At 38.5% G+C, this 22,391-nt stretch overlaps 1 protein-coding gene across 3 annotated transcripts in view; it reads left to right on the forward strand.

The window, feature by feature from the left end:
• The window catches only part of ANKIB1 (ankyrin repeat and IBR domain containing 1), a 97,750-nt gene that overhangs the window by 20,296 nt on the left and 55,063 nt on the right, over window positions 1-22,391 (forward strand). For all 3 annotated transcript variants that reach the window (XM_082753883.1, XM_082753882.1, XM_082753884.1), the window contains exon 2: window positions 11,351-11,616. In XM_082753883.1, the coding sequence (XP_082610009.1) occupies window positions 11,429-11,616 (188 nt within the window). In that variant the 5' untranslated portion in view covers window positions 11,351-11,428. The remainder of the gene's footprint in view (window positions 1-11,350; window positions 11,617-22,391) is intronic.

Raw genomic sequence — 22,391 nt, forward strand, 5'->3', positions numbered from 1 at the left:
ATGCGGTTTTGATGACAAATGGGTCAGATTTTGCACAATGAGGGATTCTGGCAATTTGTATTTCTCTTTCCTCCACTCCTTGCCTTACACAGTGAAGTCACAATAACGTTCTAAGAACAGCAGTCATTAGAATTGCATCCATGGCTATGCCAGTCACTAGGTATGTTGATTTTGTTAACAGCAGAACTGATTCAAACTCAAGGTGCTCCTTTTTTGAAAATAACTTTATTCTCTTTCTTTCTCTCTGTTTTCTTTGATTCGATATTAATCTTGAAACCAAAAATCTTTGTCGTGCAACAGCGTTGTGTTTCATTGCAATTATACTTGAGTCAAGAATAATCTTCATAAATATAAATTATAAGTGACGTGCCATAATTACATTTGTTATCCATAGCCTTTATATAAATGTTTAAACAGTTTGTATGCAGTGGAGTAAACAACCCAATATTTCAGCATAGGTTTTCTCTCAAATGTTAAAAATACGTGTTTAATCACAGAATAGTGTAAATTAATGTTAGATTAGATCCAATATGTCTTTTGCCATTTCCTTGCCAGAGTCAGAATTTTGCCCTTGGGTACATTAAATATTTTATCAGAACTGCAGCAGTTGCAAGTCCGCTAATTTGGGGGTATGCGTAAGGTGTAAGTGATGGTTTTTGTCTCTGTGGTTACCTGAGTGATGAGTTGGTGGCAGGGATGCTCTTGTGAGATCCTGGGAACTCGCAACCTTGGCAAGCAGGATGTGTGCTTCTTGGACTCCAAATAGTTAAATAGTTCCTACAGTTGTGTCTCAGAAATGTCATAAAACACTTCTGAAATATTGTATAGAAACTGTGTTTTGCTGTGGGAGTCTGTCTCATTTTAGACACACAATGATCTCCCGGACTCTGTGTTTAGACCTTAAATGAATGTGTTGCTTTGAAGGAGTGCTGACCAGTTAAATTACCTCTTTGTTAAAAGGAAATTGATTTGTTCATTCATCTGAAAAAAATCACGCTATCTTTGGGAGATCAGCGAGGTCACATTGTCTTTTAGCTTTACAGAGAACAAAGCCAGCATGTAAGAATGCTTCCAGGAAACAATAAAAGTGTGTGCACGTTTGTTTCTGGTCCAGTAATTTTGTGAATGTTGTTTGTCATCTTCCTCCAACAGCTCAATATGCTTTCCTCACCGCCCACTTGAATAGCACAGGAAGAGATAATTCTTTAATGCGGGGTGTGTTTTAAAAAGTTTCATCCCGTAAATGTTTATGGAATAATTGCAGCGCACCAAGTAGAGATGTGCTCTGTCACTCTGCCATGTTGCTTATGTGACAACAGGGAACTTTTCATACCTTGCACATTCCTTGAAATGCCGCGTAATACTCTTTTCAGTGCTTTCAGTTATTGGGGTAATGAGAATAGACAAATTAAGGTGAGGGTTGGTTAGGTTATTCCAAATTTGGTAGCTGCAGATTAGCAGCAGCCTACAGACCAAACGCTGGATCTAAGTTACGAGTCCAGAGTCAGCAGTAGGATTCTGTGATTATTGCTTTACACGAACAAATTAAAATACAGGATGATATTTTGGGAGTCTCTACATTGAAAATCTAGTTTTACTTGTTTGATCACCTTTTTAACTTTTCACTTTATTAAAGTGATTTATTGCTGTTCATAAAAACAGTAATTTTTGTGTTGAAATGCGCTGACTTCAGATATTTGTTATTCCTACAAAATGCAACTGTGTGTTTTTAGAAAGTCGTGGAACGGTGCCAACTATGTACAGCCTGGCTGCAGTTGACTTACCTCCCGTATTAACTATTCTTACCTTTTGAGATCCACCACCCAGGCCTTTGGCCTTTTTATGAGATACAGCTGCAGCACAGCCCTTCCAGCTGATGCTCTTAACTATAAGAAAGCTTCATCGAATTGAGAGGCTTGTGCTTCGGGAACAGGTTAAGGTTCTTCAATGTATGAGGATTTTTTCAGATTTTACTGTGGATGAATCTGATCCTGAGCAGCCCTGCGTTGCCAGGCTCATTATTTTTGCTTTCTGTAGGTATGCCTGGACGTTTTAGACCAAAAAGTTTTAATTTCAATTGTATCAGTTTAATGCCACTGAAAACTGTTAACATTAAAGCTTTTAGCTGGCCAGTTTATAACAAAGGCTCTCCAGAGGGTTCTCTTTAGGTTACAGTGCAATTTCAAACCTGTTCAGCTGAATCTTAACAAGGCTTTTAAATTGTGTTAAGCTGAGCAAGCATACTTGAAAAATACATCCTGAACTCCGTCAAGGCAGGGTCAAGGCCCATTGCACCCCATTTAGGCTGGTTAATCAAGTTCCCTGTAGGTTCTTCTATAGCCAATTTTGTGTTGCTGTCTTCATTCCTGCTCCTTTCCCTGGCACAATTGCCCAGAACTGGTTTTCTTTATCCTCAGTTTTTCTAAGCAGGTCGGTCTGATAGGAACCCACACATTACTTTGGGCTTTTTGCTGCTGATAATGCCGCCGTGTCCATTCCTCTGTAAGCCTTTACTTGTCACTCTCAGCGGTCATTTTACCCTGTACTTTTTGTCCTTGGAGGTGACAGACATTCATCTCTAACTGATTCGAGCTGGGTCATTGCTTACCTTACAGTTAAATAAAATGTATTTGAGTCCTTTTTGCAAATCCCAGCGGTCACAGTGGCCACGGTGTGTGTGAGCAAGGAGAAATGCAGCAGCAAAGCATTACCGGGACGGGTTTCTTGTGCTGCCAACGTGAAAGAAATGGCCCTGCTAAAGGAAGCTGCCAGTCTCCGGTTCTTATTCTTCAGTTTATCACCGATGCTGACTGTTGGCTGAGTCACCGGCTGCCCCTGCTTCTTTACACAGGAGGCTGGGTGATATTTGTTCACTTCGGCGTCTGGTGCTTGGGTCCAGCGCTTGATGCAAAAGTGGTGTTACCTGCACTGACCTGTGGCAGAGAAGTCACTCTGTAGACATTTATTCAGCTAACAGTATTTTATTAGCTGTGGCAGGTGTGTTTTCAGATATTTTAGTAGGTTGAGCAGTCTGTAGTGAGTTTTTTATACCAAAACAAAGTGTGCTCAAGATTACAATGCCACAGCTATCGAGCACGTCTGCGTGCAGCTTGTCTTACTCTTAAAAAAAAAAGCCAAGCCTTTCTTGCTGTGCTTCTTTGCCTTCTGACGCAGACACAGGTCTTAAAGCAGTAGTGTCAGTATTATTTGATATACAGATATTTTATATTATTTAAGGCTTGGTTAGTCTGTTTAATCTGAGGAGTGAAAAGCCAGCCTGAAAAGAGTTCTGCTGTATTTTATGACTGAAGCCTGAAAAGGCCATAAAGGAAGGCATATCTCTTGTATCAGTAGCTAAGCTACAGCAAATTAAATCAGATTATTAAGGCCTCGACGAATGTTTCACTAGGAACAACTCCAAAATTTTATCTGGACTTCAGAGAACTTTGCAGATTTTATTGTTATTTTTTAAAATAATTTTCTAAAGACACGGTGCCCTTAAATGATTATGAAATAATCTGCAATTACACGTCAGACTATTGCATACTTGAGTGCACAGTTAGGGAATGGTAAGTCTTTTGTTCCATTACACTGAATTGCTGCTTCCTCAAAAGAAAAAAAAAAGAAAGAAAGAGGTTGTATAGGAACAGCTGCACCTTTTAAGCTGTGCCACTAGATTGTTGGTTTTATTTATTTCTTATTATCTACAGGGATGCTGTCTTCATCTGACTATTACAGTGTACATTTCATTTGGCTGTACAGTATCTTGCATGTGCTTCCACATGTGTACGTACCTACCCACAGTGGATTTACCAGATTTCATGTAGGTGATGAAGAAAGCAAGTACTGTACACCACCATCAAAATTCATTTAACAATTGCTTTAGCTACAAAATGTAGCTTCGTTTCCATAAACTGATAACTGCTCCTAGTCTGCTGCATCTGTCCCTGTTGCATCACTGTCAGTGTATCAAGGCAGAGGAAACAAGAGCCCTGCTTAAAAGTCTGTTTTCTCTGCAAACAGGAGTTGGAGGCAGGCAAAAGAAGTGTGTCAGAAAGGAAATTTTCCACCTGGATCAAAGTCTTTGTGCCTGAGTCAGTTAGCCAAAGTCTCAAATTACGCAGTTTAGCAATAGCTTTAAGCTGCCTCGCTGTGGGCACGTTAGCCAGCAGGAGAAGATTGTAACATGAGTTGCTAGACTCTATCCTACAAACATATAATGAGGAAATAATTCCTTCACAACCCCGTGCTGTATTTTATTCAAGTAAATTCTCAACATTAATGCCACTTGTCAATCTTAGTGTTTGAAACAAAAAGAATGTATATTGGTTATTTTTCTACTAAGGCTAACCAATGCTATGTTTGTAGATAATTCTCTACATTGGTATTTTAGTTTCATTTTTTGGTCTATACTTGGACATGTAAAATGTAACATTGAATTTGACAATGTCAAGCTCCATTCAGAAAGCTTTAAGTGGATGAGATGCTTTCATTATTTCATGGTGATGACTTCAGGTCTTAGAATAACAAACCTTAGAATATATCTTATTTCAGTTTAAAAAAAAACGACGACAAAACAAACAAAAGCAATTAAAAAAAAAAAAAAAAAGAAGTTGTATTAGTTTAAAAAGAATTAAAAAACTACTCCTTTTCCATAACTTGATTCTCAAGCTTTGCTAGCACACTTGTTACTTAGCTGTGCAGAAATATTCCTCAGTTGCAGATGTCCAGCAAGGGAAATTTTTGCCCAGTAACTCAAGTTCGGTAAATCTTACATATTTACTGGAAACTAGTAAAATTAGCCTTAATCTAATATTTTCTACTATATCTTAATTATAGACATACCTGCCAGCTATACTAAAGTAAGTATCCATGTTTGCATGCTCTGTTTTTAATTCTGTCCTCTTGATAAAGTGAGCAATTTTTTGGTACCATTGTGCTCTTTACTTCATGGACAGAGGAGAGGACCAGGAAGGAATAGAAATCAACAGGGCTTTTTCTTGTTTGAGAGGACTTAGTATTCTGAGAATTCTTGAACATAACTTTTGACTTGCTTCATTTGTGTTCATCCATCCCAGTAGTGAAGATTATAATTCGTCATGGTGTAACACTCCTAAATGTACCAGGTTAGTAGGCTTTTTTTCCTAAAACATGAAGCTGTGCATGATTCCCTTCTGCAGTTAATTATGATTTGTAATGCAGGACAGAGTCTGCAGTAAATATTTTAAAAACTCACCTTATAAAAATGAACTGTTTAACTGCAGTATCCAAAGCAAATAAAATAATTACCTTTTGAGCTAACTGTGCTTAGAACAGAAGATGCATTTAGAAGCAGTAAAATATTTTATATTTTCAACAAAAGCAGGGCTCTTTTGGAAAAAAGGTTGTTTTGATATCTTTTTTCTTTCTCCTTTTTGTGTAGGCAATTTGTTATCAGTTGTCTTTGCAAAGGTATAAAAAACTCATTATATATCAATATCAAAACTTCATTTTGATAGTATTAAGATATAGTTGTTAGAGCCTATGTAATGTTTTTCTTCTTTCAGCTTGACTTACTGTTCATTCCACAATAATTTTCCTGTAGTTTACACGAAAAGATACTTTTTTTGAGTAAGAAATATTCTTTTTTCAACCAGCAAATTGTATTCAAACTTTTTAGAATTAAAGTGTTACTCTGAAAAATAATAGTTGCAAACAATGTTTGGTTCTGTTGATGATCTTCGATCATCATATGGATAAAAGATTTTTTTTGTGCAAGAAATATGTTTTCTTTAGATTTACTGAGCAGTATTGTGTAGTGCAGTATATCTGCCTTTCCTTTTCCTATCTCCCAAGATAGGAAACGGCTGCTGTACGATCACATGCTGGTGCTACATTCAGCGAGAAATTTTGCTTCAGTATTAAAGCAATTCAAATGTAAATTCAGGGAGGTATGTCATCTCATGAAAGACTCATGTGCTGAATACATGATTCCAAAATGAGTGTTAGAAATAGGAGGCTTCAAAAATAGTTGTCTGGTCCCTCTTGTACGGTATTTCACCATTTGTTACAAATTTCTAGCAAGCACCGTGGCACCACTTCAAGGGAGGACTATTTCTAAAATCCTTTTAAGCCATTACAGTCATCCTTCTTCAAACTCACGTCTATGATGATACCCATGAAAAAATCAATAGCAATTGGGCAGCTGGTGCTACTGCTCTCAAGATCTCATTTGTACCTTGATCTACCCAAGTCTTTCGGCATTCACTCTTTTTTCATCTTATACTCGGTCTTCAGGCTCCTGTGGGAGTATCCATCTCTTTGTTAAATATTTATAGAGCTGTGATATCAAAGTGCTGCTTTTAGCGATGTTGCTAATAAGTCCATAGAAGTTTTACTGCTTATTGCCAAAGCAGAGACGTGTGATGCTCCTGACGGAGTTTATGAGAATCTTTCCTTTGACTTTAAGGCGTTTTGTGCAAACAGTATTTTGGATTTATGGTTAACCTGGAACTTTTATTGGGGAATGGTAGAGTAGTAAAGACAGTCACTAAGTATGAATGAGTCTGATTGTTGATGTTTGAAATTCTGAAATAGTAGGGGGATACTAAATGCTGTGTTAGCTAACTGTTTTTCCTGTGTTTTTCGGTATAAAAGGTTGTAATGATATTTGTTGTTGTAATAAATATTATGTGGTTACAATAATGGCTATGATACAGCCCTTTTGCAAACACAGAACTTGAAAATTTATCAAATAGGTCTGCTTACCAAACAAATATCTCGTCTTTGGCCTGTAAAATTCTCTTCGAGTCCCATTTTATTCAGGTACAATATTTGAAGACTGCCATTTCCCTGTTGTCCTTTTTGTTATTCTGCAATGTTTTTGTAACATATCACATTAAGAAAATATCCTAAATGTTTATGTAAACACCAAAGCAAGAACAGTGACACTGACAGCAGGCTCCAGCATCAGTAGCCTGGGAGCTCCTGAGACAGCGTCAGCCACCCCAATATTCAGCCTGGGGGAGCCTCCACGTCCCTGAGGCGGTGACCTGGCTGGATGTCCCAGGCCCCCCTTCTCTTTCTCTTTCAGGAGGAAATGTGCATATAATATGCCCATCACCTTCAGATGCATGAAGTGAGGGGTTGAAAGAGCAAACCAAGTCTCCTCTCTCTGATGAATCACTGCCTGGTTCCAGCACTGGCCTTGTTAGCTCACTGTCCTCCGAGAGCACCTAATGGATGGAAGCCCTTAATGGAATGGGAGAAAAAAAATACAAAGAAGACAGCCTGGGCCCCTCTCAGCCATGTCAGATCCAGAAGTTTGTTGCAACAGCTCACATTTTGTCCTTTTTCTCCTTCAGCTGAAGTAGAGGCTTCTTTGGTCTCTGGTAGACCTGTCAGACAACACAACCTGCGGAGCTCGAATGTTTTACAGCAGGGCACTCAGCAGCCACAGCAGCTTGAGGGAGGCAGCAGCTGTCGGGTCTTGGTTTCTTCTGGACTTCCCAAGGTGCTGGGAGCCCACTGTTAGAGCAATGTGCAGAGGCAGCTTCACCCGTCTTTCTGCATTTCTGCTGGCACGGTCAGTGCCTAATCCAGAAAAGAAAACTGCAGCGTGACCCACCAAATTATTGAGGCATAAAAGGCTAAGAGTGAGAAAGATGAATCTCCTTATGGATGCTGTATGACGGTGAAAGGCATTAGCACAGTTTATAGTATCCTGTATTTGAAATAGGGAATTGTTTCCTAGATTAGTTTTGACCCCGTCACTTCTCTCCTTGCTGTCTTCCAGAGATTGGTTTCTTGCTATCACATCAAATGTAAGCTGTTTGCCTTCACCTGAAGTGCTTTCCTGGGCTATCCCCATTCTATCGTCTTTCATTTTCTTTTGATAACATGATGATTATAGTTCAATTAGCCATTTGCTAAATTTTCAATACCTCTATGCTGAGTCTTGGTTATAGGAGAGGTTGCGCTTGTCTGTTCGAAGCCACATTGTTGCTCTTTTATAATCCTTCTTAAAATTCTCCCTTTCCTTTGACTCTGAGAAACGAGAATCTAAAAATTGGAGAGTGTTATGTAGAGCAGAATTTTGCTGTTTTTCTTAATTCACCTTGCTGTATCATGTCTGTATCACATATAGCCCTTTATTGTGCACATAGGCTGTAGGGTTTTTTTTAGGGAAGCAGATGTCACTGTTTTGCAGTACATGCTGCATGTTCCTAAAACTCCCAGATGTTATGGTAATGTATATATTATTTTGGGCAGTGCGCTTCCATCTTTTATTATTCATTCCTGAACACTGTGCTGCCATCTAATATATCCACACTCCATCAAAAAATAAATAGGTCATTCAGCTTGCAGTGGAACTAATGAAATTTACAAGTTCTGCACTGCACTAACTTGAGCTCTTAATTTCTCTAGAGCTACCCTCCACAGACATGGGTTCTCCCATGCATTCACAGACCTCTGCCTAAATAGCACAGAATCACAGAATCATCTAGGTTGGAAGAGGCCTCCAAGATCACCTAGTCCAACCTCTGACCTAACACTAACAAGTCCTCCACTAAACCATATCCCTAAGCTCTACATCTAAACGTCTTTTAAAGACCTCCAGGGACGGTGACTCCACCACTTCCCTGGGCAGCCCATTCCAATGCCTCACAACCCTTTCAGTAAAGAAGTTCTTCCTAATATCCAACCTAAATTGTGCTTCAGCTTCTCAGCAGAATCACCCTGCCCCATCTTCTCAGGTTCCCTGAGGGCACCATCTGACCTCCTTAGACTCCTAGCACCCCCTCTCATCCAGCGCCAGGTTTGTTCAATGCGTGGGGCAGGAGGCAGCGTGTGCTGTAGCTGACGCAAGCTAGCCATGTGCTAATTGCCCGAAATAAGTGTGCAGCAATTGATGCTCTTATCTTCTAATTTCAGACGATGGGAGAAGTTTTTGTGCTTTTTTGCTCATTGAGGGCACTAGTGGGATCTGCATTACTGATTTTCATGAAGATTTGAGTAATGCGATATCTTTCAGGCATTTGTTCTTGTCTAATTTTGTTTATGGCCTCAAGAACTATTGGTGGTGGATAGGGGACTAATGGGTAATACAATAGCGTAAACTTTTCTTATTAACAAACTTGACTGCTTGACTGAAAGTTATTCTTACAAGTTGTTTTTGAGATCCCAGCTGGTGAAGGTATTAGACATTATTTATTTTGGTTTATGTGGAGAGAAATAATGAACTGCTGGTTTATTGAAAAGGGCAAAGATGTTTTCATGGTTTTGTACACTATTTCATTAAAGCCTAAAACTATGGAATATTTACAGTAATGCAGCTATTTGTATGTCTGGAAGCACATTAATGTAAAGAACTGAAAGCCGTGATGTGGTAATGTGACCATGCAGGAGCCTTCTTGAACACTATGAACATAGCATCGGGATATGCTTATATTGTAAAATACAGGGACCACAGAAAGACACAAAATGCTGCAGAATCCAGTGTGATTGAAGAATCTTGGCTGTGGTTTGTGTTTATAACAGGGTGTGCATCTCCTTTCAGATCATCTACTTCTATGTTATTATGAGAAGCGTGCAGGTGCTTAATGCAGTTGCTTGACTCTGATGGCAGGGGAGGACGGGGTCACCATGCTCAGCATGCTGAATTAGCTCATTTAGCAGATCTCTTATCCCACAGTGGCATCAAGCAGTAGGACACAACTCCAAAAAAAGGATTGCTTCACCACAGTTTTGAAGGAAAAGGGGATGAAAGTGGAGGCCGCCAAGGGCACTGCACTCCTTCTAGAGTGGCCCAGACCAAGGGACGTGCACTGGTGATGTCAGGATGAAAAGTTTTCCCTCCTCTTCACCAAATGACCTGTCAGAGGAACTGCAGAGAGGGGACAGCACAAGGCTCCAGCCAGCAACATCCTATACAGCATGGGGCCTGAGCAAAGCTGTAGGAGACTTGGATGCAAAGTAAAGGTGTCCAAGCTTGCTCAGTCCTGCTTGTTGTTACTCTTGCAATTAATGTGACTTGTAAGTTCACAATAGCTGAAGCAGCTCGTGAAAGGACTGCTCTGGGGAAACAAAAGTGCATTGTAGCTGTTCCCCAGAGTTTCCCCAAATCCTTTTCACATGGATTATATATACATCCTGATTTGCTTAGATTTTCTGCAACAGTAGACCCCTTGCATTCCTCTGTTTTGTCTACAAGGTGGTCTGGGCCTGGTGACTTTGCTGGAGAGCAAATAGGGAAGTTTGAGATGGTCCCAACCACCAGAACATAAGGTACCGGGCACACAGGGGCTCCTGCCCTGCCTGATGGTAGGTACCAAACACAATCAAATTCAGTTTCCTAACCTGCTGTGGCTGGCATATTTGGATCCCAGAGAGCGTGTTGTGGAGGGAAGGATCTGGCATGGAGCAGTGTGCACGGGGTGACTCTTGCACAAAAGAGACCTCCTGGAAGGTTCACTGTGCTACCAGCTGCAGCCTGGTGCTGAGTCCCCTCTCTGTCCCTCTGACACAAAATGCAATGTGCTCTTTCAGACTGCATGGCCCGATAAGCCTCTGCTGTCCCATCTCATGAGCTGAGCTGTGCTGGGATGCTCTGTTTGCCCAGGCTTCCTATAACTCCATCTGCTGGTCCCCTACCTCAGGTAAAGGTGAGAGGCAGGGGAGTAGGGCAGCTGGCAGTTCCTTCAAGTTCTTGTAAGGTGCAATTAGATAGTGCCATTATAATGCCTGGCATTGTATGGATCCATCCGCTGTTGGTCTGTGTCATTTTTCAAACAGGATTAACATTTTTAAGAATCTGCTTAGCAGTACTGTTAAGATGGGGCCATAATGATTTTATGATAATAAATCCTGTGCTTTGTGTATTGGTCTTGCTGGCACAAAAACCTGCTGCTTACACCCATCAACATGTGCATAGGTACTTCAAGCACATTTTTACTTGATATTCTGTAAGTAACAGTTAACTCAGGTCTGATTTCGTGCATACTTTGGAAGAATTTTACCTCCTTGTTTAAGGATTTGACTGTGTTTATGCTATGATTTGGAATCTCTTCTAATCTTTAATTCACTTCTCTTTCACGGAAGTTCATCCTTGTCTGCTAATACAGATAGATATTGACCATCTTTTTATTTTCTGTATGTTTAAAGAGTCTATGTAGTTAAAATATTTAATAGGGAAATAGTCCAAGAAGAATTGGAAATTTGTGTGTGTCTATAAGGACTTCATCAATTAATGAACAGAATTTACAGGCCCTAAGTAATCTTCACATGCATGCTTACAGTGCTGTAGTTCCAGGTGAATTCATCTAGCAAAGAGTGCTTTACGGAATAACTGAAATACTGTTTGTCTTTTTAGGCTGTGAAGCATGTTACAGAACCTCGCGAGTGGATGAAGGGGAAAGGAAAAAGTGCCATTGATAGCTAGAATAGCAACATGGGAAATACAACTACCAAATTCCGCAAAGCTCTTATAAATGGAGATGAAAACCTGGCCTGCCAAATATATGAGAGCAATCCTCAACTAAAAGAAACTCTTGACCCAAATACTTCTTATGGAGAAACTTACCAGCACAATACTCCACTACATTATGCTGCTAGGCATGGAATGAACCGTATCCTGGGGTGAGTATAATTCAGTGTTTTATTTGTGTATATACTGGTCTAAGAAATGCAAGAGTTATAGCTGAGTTATAAATATCTTACGTGTGTGTGTATATATATATATATACATATGTATGTGTGTTGCAGACAGAATTTGTAAGATTTTCAATAGAAAACATGCAAGTTAATCTATAATCCCAGGCTGCTATAACAGGTGTTAATTTTATTTTTAGGTGTTAATTTTAGTGTCTGTTCCTTCTTCATAACATTAATCTTGGACAGTTTTAGTTTGCTTTCTGAAGATTCCTATACCATAGTTGTTTTTTTAAAAGTAATGCCCATTCCACTGTTCTCGATGTGTTTTCCTGTTTTAAAATGATCTGTTTGTATCATACCTAATTCATACCATACTGATTGCATATATTTCCAGATGGGACAGTATGTTTTTTCTTGTGTTAAAGAATAAACAGGCAGCTTTTATTCTTCCATTTTGGATAATCGCAGCAAACGTGAATATCATGATAATGAATAAATTTATTATTGCTGCAGTTGACATGCACAGCAATCCCTAATGTTAGCTACTTCCATTCTTCTGTATTTTTTGTCAGTGCTTTAAAATCAATTAAAGATTAACATCAAAGAGTTAGGCATCTTATCCATGTCCAGAGATCACAGGTACAAGCTGTTCCAGCCTAGTGTTTCATGAATCTTATTCCAAGTAGACATTGCTAAACCTCTTCTTTAGTAGGTAATGAGTTAGAGAGAATTTCATAAATAGCCTCTTATTTATATTAGGAAATAGAATATAAATATATACTCTTTTTTTTTTTTTTTTCAATATTCTTTTTAGTTCAGTGTTTATATCTACTCATGGGCCTGTGGTATTCAAGTTTGTGTTGTCCCTCTTATGTTGAGGGACTTTACTAGCCACTAACCATATTTTTTTCCTTGGTGTTTTAGATTCATTTAACAACTTGTTATACTTTATAGCTTCTCATCTGCCTTGATTTTTTTGCTGTTTCTCTCTTCTCCCCTACTTAACCGATGTTTTCATTTCACCACTGAATCATTCTTTTTTATTTTCTAACATGCCAAAATGTTCCTTTTCCCCCAGTTTTTTTTTTTTTTTAATAAACCTGATTTAAAATAGCATTCAGTTTTTATTCACATTTTACGTGATTTTTTTTCTCTGCAATTTGCAGGTTCTTTCTCTCAGTTTAAGAAAATACAGCCTCTTTGAAAGGAAACATGAAATTGTTTGCATAAATGGAAAGAAATGGAGTCATAATTGCTGTCTGCTGAGCAGTCCATTAGTTAATTCATATTTTGCCATTATGATGAGATCTAGAATAACTGCTTTGCATTAAAAATAATCAGTAATTTAGAAATCACATTTACTACTAGCTACGTGGGACCTTTAGAATCTAAGCCTCACAGGACAATGCAGTTTTATTTTGTGCATGTTAAAACAAATGATCAAAAGAATCATTCCTTTTTCTAATTTCTGTCCATGATTTATATTTTTTTTTTTTGCTAGTAATTGGTGAAGGTACCTGTATTTGCTAGAATCTGCTAATGAAATCCTGGACTTTTGGAATTGTCATTTTTGCTGAGTAATTTGTTGTGTGTTTTTTTTTGTTTGTTTGTTTGTTTTACTACTTTTCATCTGTCTTTGTAATGGCTTTGTTCAAAACTCATCAATGACACATACTAGAGAACAATTTTGCCTTTTTATGTGAAAGACATAGTAAGGGTGAATAAATATTGTACTTATACTGTACCTGTTTGCAAAGTCGGTAGTAGAAAGGGCACAAGTGTTTCCCAGTTAAGCCTCCTCCCTTTGGTACAGAAAGTCCTGGATATGGTAGAGATTAAATAAACTGAATATTGAAATGAATGCTTCGATTTACAGGTGAGGTATAGTATCGAAAAATAATTGAACTTTAATCTGTATGTATTTTGAGAGAGATTTGCAATTATGGGATGCCCATAATACTGTAATGTTGTATATATATTTCTTTATGGAATGTTTTAAATATTTGGGAACCTATAGTGACAGTGACTTGTAGCTGAAACTCTAGACAATATTTTGTATGCCATAACGTTCAGTTTTTCTTCATAGGCTCATACTTGTGCTGTTGTAGGTAGATATGAACTAACACGTCCATATTCATTTCTCAAAATAGAGTAGCATGATGCAGTTGTTAGTACACCTTTTGAATAACACGATATATTAAGAGAGATGTTCTGGGATGTTCGGAAATAACCTGACAGGGCTCTTGCCCAATACTAAAACAATGGGACAAAATCCCTGATGTAAGGCTAGTGGTGACTGTCAAAAGACTCAGTGAAATCATAGGCACTAAGTTTGCAATGAAAGGGAGCTGAGGACATCCTGGTATAGTCATGTCGGAGGTGAAGAAAATGAAGGAACTGGAGAAAAGGTTAAAGGGTCATGAAGCAAAACACCTGATCTAATCAAACCTTACATAATCCATCATGAACTCTCCAGGCAGAAACTTACACAGACAAAAATTTCTCAACCATTTTGAACCACGTAGTTGTTTTATACAAGGTCAGCAATCTGAGTCACCTGGTTGCTGTGCTTTTCAACCAGCTTTTACAGTTCAGAAACTGTATTTAGTGTATAATCAAACTGTAGCCTCATACTTACTGATATATCTTTGAAAATGTGCCATTAATTTCTTTTCTCTTCACAAGATTCAGCAAGAATGTATTAAAATACTCAGATTATATCTATGATAATTTCTCATAAGTACCATAGAAAGCTTTGATATATTAGTAATGTTGAAATAAAAGATGGAAAATAGTTAGGCATTCAGTTAATATGTAACTTTTGCTCAGTCTGCAGCCGATATAATGTTTACCTCACAGATCACTCTGTTTTACCAAGCTTTTAATGTTTAAAAACCAAAACCTGCTGCTCGTGGCTAATTAGCACAAATGAGAACGTTCGAAGTACTGCTTGAAGTTGCCAGAAGCTGTGTAGTTCAGCAGTTCCCAGGGGCCGAGAGCTGTCTCACTTGCTCTGCCCAGTCAGGATGTGTAAACAGGTGGCTGGTCCGTATATTTGGCCATGCCCTGTGCCTGATCACTGCTGTCTGTCCTGACTTCAGATGTATGTTTTTCCCACTGTTGGACCTTCATCCTGCTCACCTAGAGAGTGAAATAGAATGAGGGCCAACAGTTGCCACTTGTGGTCATGTCCGTGCTGTTTCTGTCTTTCTGGATCACCACATACCATATTGCACACATAAGGTTGTGTGTGTGTCTGCTGGAGATGCATGCTCAGCCTCTACACCGGCTGGACCTAGGGACCTGGGGCCACAGCACCTTGCCTCTCTTGAGCTGCCAGAAAATCTCTCCAGAAAATAAGGTTGCTTTCCATTTTGGAAGCAAAGAACTAAAAGTTTCAAGTTTACTTCCTGGACTATACTGTAAATATCATGAGAACAATTTGAGTGTCATTTACTAAGTGATTTTGTGTTACAGTCTATGGACATCTGCTGTTGGTACTTGAATTCAGCATTGACTTCCAGAGAAGTTTGCCTTGGCTGTTAATAGATCTGGATCAGAAATGTCATCTGTGTTCCAAAATTGTATTGATCTCACCATTCAGATTGTGTTTATTGCAGGCTAATAAACAGGTAGTCTTCCATGAATGATAGGTAAGACTCAGGGAAGAAAAATAAAAGGTTACATAACCATCAGAAACGTCAAGAAGTAATAAAAGATGCGTAATACTCACATTGATTTTGAGAGCTTTGTACGACATACAAATTGATCCTACTCTACATTAACATTTATCACAATCCCCTATGAATGAAAGTCTTGACAGAAGATTCCTGTTCGAGAGGATAGTTTAAATTTCATTTAGTAAATGGGTATAAAATATTACAGAGCAAGAGCACACAGGGGATTTATTTTCTTTAGAAAATTCAGTCTTCGGATGATCAAGTACCTCAGCTGCCCTCAGGCTTTTTTCCCTAATCCCAAGGTACATTTGGGACCACCTGACTGCTCAGCTTCAAAGAACTGCTATCAATTTGGAAAGGTATCCACCAGGGTCTGGCTGGTGGTGAACCACTCCTGAAATAAGACATCAGCATAGGCTTTTCCAGCGGGTGGCTGAGATGGAGTGCCTGGAAATCATGGGGAAACTACTAATGGTTGAAAGGAAAAACCTTCTTAGATAACCTGTAACTCTGCAAAGTATGTTGTGGTGTGACTTTCAGTGTTGTAATTTTACTCGGAAGCTTTTTGAATCTATGACAGACTTCTTCCAATTTATGCTTCATACTGCTACATTTGAGCACTTTGTGAGTATCCGAGCCTAAGGTGGCTTGTTTGTAGCAGTTACTCCTGGTCCTGGGCTGATGGTGGAGAGCAGAGGAGAGAAGGTGACAGAAACATGAGGCTGTGGGGGACAGAAGGGGCTTGTGAGGCTGATTTTTTCTAGAACAGCAAAAGTAAAGATTTCCTGTTACAAAAGAGTGTGGAAAATGGGGTGAATCCTGAAACTGAAAAAAGTTACTTTTTTTTTTTTTTTTTTAACATTCTTGATGCCTGTCTAACAGTGATAATGGTAAAGGAACTCATACATTTAATGCATAACTAAACAAGCCAGAGAGAAGCGTTGGTAGATGTGTCTAAGACCTGGCTATAGGAAGTATTTATTGTTTCATTGCTAGGATTTGGGAAGTAATTTTCACTGCAGTAGAATTAGAGCAGATCAAATACCAGTGGATTCTCAGCTGAAATTTCCTGATAAGTTAATAAATGTGCAGCTTTGGGTATTTCAGGTCAATGCATGCTACGGCCTTGTCTTAACTAATCTAGCTTTTATAGCTACTTAAGAGATTTCAATAAGGACTGATCTAGGCAATTATAATGTCACCAGAGAAAGTCTGTTGAGACCACCAATATGCTGCATGGGATAAACTTGACAGAAAATCTGTTGACATCAGAAGGAGCATTGTATTGTTTACGGCACATTTGGGACTTCCCATGCCAGTTTTTGTTGGTTGTTATTCCTTTTGCAGTCATGTTGAAAACTAGTTTTGGATACGTTGGAGGGAGATCTGTGCAGCCTGTATCTCAGAACATGACTTCTCTCAAGTGGAGAGCTGTGGCCTAACGTGGCAGGCAGCTCGGCACCACACGGCCGCTCACTCTCTCTCCCCAGGTGGGATGGGGGAGAGAACTCATGGGCTGAGATACAATTTATGAGGTAAGGCAGAAGCTGTGTGTGCATGCAAAGCAAAGCAAGGAATTTGCCTGATGCCCCATGGGGTGGGTGGGACACCCGTTTGGGCAGCCTGGGCCAGCTGTCCTGGCTGTCCCCTCCCAGCTCCCGGTGCACCCCCAGCCCCTCACTGGCTGGGCAGCGCGTGGAGCAGGAGAGGCCTTGGCTCTGGGTGAGCACTGCCAGCAACAACTGCACATCCATGTGTTACCAGCATTGTTCTCATCCTAAATCCCAAATGCAAAAATCCATAAACAACAGCAGGCAGACTTTATATTAATGGTAGCCTGGCCTACAAGTAAAGCTCAAACAACAGTCAGCTGCTATGGTTTTAGCTCTTAAAAAAGAATTTTTCCTGACTGATTTCAGATTATTTTAATCTTAGTATGTTGAATATGTGTGGTGCCTGTTACAGGTTCTACTGTTGAGTGTGTTTATTTATGGTTTCACCTTGCACCCTTTATAATACCAGAAATCTTAGGTTGCGGTGCTCTTTCCTCCACATGTTTAAAGACTGTTCAAATGTTGTTATTAGACTTGCCATCTATTCCCTGCATTGTCCTTTTTGTTTCCTTGAAAATCACATACTGCAAAAATAAGATCTCGATGTTTGTGAATGGAAAGATGAGATACATCAATGCAGTATGCTGTTAAAGATTTTTTATTCTGTGTTGTCTGTTCTCCTTAGCAGAACCCTGTGACTATTTGACCACAGGCAAAGTAAAATTATATTTGAGTTGTAAAGGAATAAAGCATAGCTTTGGTCCTAATCAAGGAGGACTGAATCTTTATTTCAACTGACTTTGTTACCAGGTAGAGTTTGTGACTGTCATGTTGATTGGTACCCGCTGAATTGTGTCAAATGGCTTAACCTCACCCTGGAGCTGGAGGCACACGTGGCTTCCTCATCAGAGGAACCTACTGCCTCAGTAGGTACAGGAATAGTGAGTGACTGGGAGACTTGCAGTTTCTGATAAACTGAAATCTGTCAGAAATAATTAGCTCTTACAGCTAAATGCAATATCCAGCTAACATATTCAGTGACGTTATATATATAAACTGTAGGTGAAACAATTTTTTAAAATTACATATTTTTCAATTTAAATAAAATTATTTCACTGAGACATTTAAGAAGAAGAAAAAGTGTATTCTGTTGGTATCATTAAAGATCAAGCAATGTACAGATTGAAAGGGTTTTTCTGGAGGGAGGAAGGGAGAGAGGAAGATGAGACAATCTCTATTTTACATTCATAGTCTTTGAGAAAGAAAAAGAATAGAACTGCTAGAAGGCCCATTAGTAATTGTGTAATGTCATCATTTTTGCCACATAAATAATGTCAACACTAGATGTCATACACTGCAAGGTGATTTACAAGCTGATATGAAGATAACAGTCTGTGTGCAGAAATACAAAGTTGCGTGTTTAAATGGTGAAGATGAACCCAATCCTTGGTAGTTTCATGCTTATTATTTCATCCGGCATTTGTTTGAACCAATATAAAAAGAATCTCACAATTACCTGGGAAGATCATTCTGTGTGGATAGTCTTTTTGAAAAAATGGGTTCAAAGGAGGCATTTGGAAAGGAGGCTGAGAGGATCACACCTAAGTTAGGGATTTGATTCTAACTCTAAAGAAACGTATAGCATTAAGGGCCAGAGAAAGATGAAAATCATACAGATTTTGCATCGCAGAAGGCATTTAGTCACAAAAGTTGCTGGTAAGCAGCCAGTTCCAGTGGAAGCCACTTCTAATTTGGCATGCAGCCAAATTCTTTTGAAATCTCACTTAGATTATTGAAATAAAAGCCAGAAGTGCTTTTCAGTGGATCATAGAAGCAGCATTCCTAATTGTCCAACAACAGAACAAGCTCAAAGCACTCCAAAACAAAATCCAATCATTCTCCAATTAAGGGTAACTTCAGGATGTTTTTGACACCTTTTTGTATCAGGAATGGCTTAGTTCTGTTTTGGTCTGCTGTTCCTTCTAACAGGCTTTAGAACCATGTATAAAGTATGATTTTTTTTTTTGTCCCACAGCATAACAACTATAAGGATTAACCAAGTTTTGTGTTCCTTGCTTTTAGTGTAGAGTATCTTTGGATCTGTGCTCTACGATTCCATTGTGTCCCTTGGACACTCCTGCACATTGTCCCTCTACGTCTTCTGTGTTCTACCAAGCCAAAGGTTGCTACTTACAAAAGTTCATACTCAGTCCTAATAGCTGACGCAAAACCACCGAAACAAACTTTTCAAGATACTTGCATCTTTTTAGTAAATAGAATAGCAAGTTCTTTGTTGATGTGTATCTGTGTAAGACCTTTCTTAGAGGTCTTTAGGTGATGGGTTGCTATGTCAACGTGAGTCAATCCCAAACTGGAATCAGGTCCAGGTGCTGACCTACCCTGAATCACTAATAATCTGTTTGAAACAAGCTGTCTGGAGAGGCAATAGGTGAAATTGCAGCAATGCTGTGGAAAAGATTGTGAGGCTTTTTTGAGCCGGTTTAAGAGAGATTGAACACTGTGCTTGAGTTCTAGGTGGTATTTTTGCATTGAACGTTACATTAAGCCCATAAGTGAAACAGGCCCAGAGGAGCAAATGTTGGCAAAGATTTCCATTTTAACCTTAGATTGCTCTAAGATATGATTCATATGCACCATAGTTTGGACTTGATCCTCAAATTAACATTTATCTATGAAAATCTGCAGAAATTGTTTGAGTACTCAGGAAGTGGATTTAATTCATTTTGCCAGATGTACTGTATTTGATAAGAGTCATAGGAATGGGAAAAAATGGAAGGCATTTCTGTTTAGGAAAAATACAGCATCTGGGGCCAGAGTGGAGTCCTTGACATAAGAGATCTTAAAATGTTTGTGAAGACTTCAAATTTCAGAATGAAGAATTAGCTCTTCACAGACCTCCATCAGCAGTGAAGTACAGTGTCCTTGACAGCCTCTCCACTGCTTCCTATGTTTTGTCATTAGCCCAGATTGCTCCTGGTTTAACCTTGCACCTTTTTTAGCAGGATATTACTAATGTTTACAGGAATTTTGGCAATGCTCATAACAGTTCTTAGGCAAGGGGCCAGCTGAATTTACGGCTTATAAAAAGTTGTGGTAGTAGTCCCACGGTATTTTGTTTTTGGTTTTGTTTGATAAATAGGCAGAGTTTAATGATCTGTCAGCAGATTCTTTATCTTAAAATAGAAATAGGCACTGTCTCCTACCCATTTTTATTTATTTATTTTTTTTACTGAATACAGATTCTTGGGCTATAGGAGAAGCTGATGAAACAGAGAAGTACCTGCAAGTAATAAATAATTTTCTACTACCACACAATGAATAAAAAATAAATAATAATAAAAAACAATAATTATTGTACTAATTGAGGCTGCCTAGGGAAATAATATTTTTCACAACACTATTTAAACTAACCTATACTTGTATGCAGCTGTCAGTCATGACTAAAAAAAAATGAAGTGCTTCCTAGAACACTACAGTTGTTTGTTACAGTACATTTTAGGGGGAAGTACTTCAGGTTAATGACATAACGGAACGGTGATTATTCAAGGTTTTTATGCATCAGTATTGACCCATTGTGTTGGAAGATGAATGATTCAATAACTATGATTTAATTCATGACATGAGATTCTTAAATTACTGAATAAAAGGGCTTGGGTTTTCAGTATATGTCTTGGGCATACTTCTCTTAATGCTCAAAAAGCTGCTAGCTATAGGTTTATGCTTTCACTGGAGTTTGCAGTATAACTTTTTTAATACTAAGGTGGACGTAAATGGACTAGTTAACTCAAGGACTAGAGGGCATGTTGTGAAAAGGAATCCTATGCAGATTAATTTTCCTTGTTGCTGTTCCTTTTCTAGTACCTTGCATAAAGGTTCCTTAAAGTTTCCTTGTACTGCATAAAGTAGTGCAATTTGCTGTGTAGTTTATATAGTATACATAAGTACCTTGCATCAAAATCAGCAAGTTTCACGGTCTTTTAGCAGGTTCAGGTTTGTTTTGGTCTCCAGCTATCAGAACTACCCGTATAATTTCATTTTACTTTTTGGTTTTTATTTTGGTTTTATTTTTCTACACATAAATACATTTTCATATGTTTTATATGCATATTTGTATATATGTGTGTATACATACATATATAGCTATTAATAGGTATAAATACATAGCATTGCATAGAGGAACAGACCATAAATGTAGCTGTTTTCATCACCCTTTTAGTAAAACCTGAAGAAATGGTCGTGTTGATGTTTCCCAGAATGAGGGAATGTGTCAGTTGTTTATTATTCAAGTTCACAGCCCCATGATCTTGAGTCTCTTGCTGCTTTTCTGCAAATACTGGTAGTAGTAGGTGTAAATGTTACAGCCATTTCTTTTTTGCCACTTTTTTCAACACTTTTTTAATGCTTTTGTCACCTCAAGTTTGGATTCTGCAAAGAGCTACAGCTTGAAGCAAAATCTGGAAGCTGTAACTAGAGTAAAGTCTGACTGCCTTGTGGTTAAGTGGTATTTCCCATAAGCAATACATTTTTTCACTCTACCAGTACATTTCCAGGCAAAATGTAGTTTTTTATACCTCTGAAGTTATGAGCCAAATCACAAGGGTCTACAGCACTGCTCTTTGAAAGTCTTACGCACCAAATACCGTCGGTAAAAATGGGACCCTGCCAAATAATGAATTTGTTGATACAAAATGTATTAATTCACCCGTTTGGGGATGTTAGTCATCTTCTCTGAACTGTAAGCCCTGTATTCAGCTGGGCTTTTCAGCTTTGGTTTGAATCCCCCTTAGACTGAAGAGTTGTCCCTTTGATTTTTGGATGAAATTAAGATGAGGAAAAGGGGGATGCTGGGGCCTATTGAAACCTATTTATATATCCTGAGCAAGGTACTGATTGCCTTTGCTAGCTCTGGTGTTTGTCATACCCATTCATGAGACACAGAAGGTATGCAACAAACAAGGAGAACAAGTAATCAAAACTATTTTTTCCCTACACCAGTGTTGTTTACAGAAAAACACAAATTTGTTCTAGAAAATTTATATTTTAAGTGAGCATTTGAGAGCTGCCTGCAGTAGATGATTCTTACTGAAGATTTTAACATATTTAGAGATGATTGGATAGTTGTTTTTTTTTTTTTACCAGATAGCTTTGACAGAAGGGCAGGCATTGATCTTAGGCAAGGGAATGGCTTTCTAGGGAGGTTTTATAGACTTATCTCTTGGGAAAAAAAAAAAAAAAAAAAAGCTAATATTTCTTGCTGCAGGGTTTGAAAGTCTACCTTGATTAAAGACTTATTTGAGTCGGAATGTTCTTTGTGCTATGAAGTGATAGTAAAACGATGCAATGACAGTTTAAAAGATTTAAATCCATCCTAGGTCTTTATATCATTTGTTTAATACAGAAAGGTACCTTTCTACTTATTTAAGAACAGAGAATCTGCAAGCAGGCAGGACTCAGACACTTCTTGTTTTAGGGTGATGGTTGGACTTGATGATCTTAAGGTCTTTTT

The sequence above is a fragment of the Aythya marila genome (genome assembly GCF_965140915.1).
Source record: "Aythya marila genome assembly, chromosome: 2".
Classification (NCBI taxonomy): Eukaryota; Metazoa; Chordata; class Aves; order Anseriformes; family Anatidae; genus Aythya; species Aythya marila.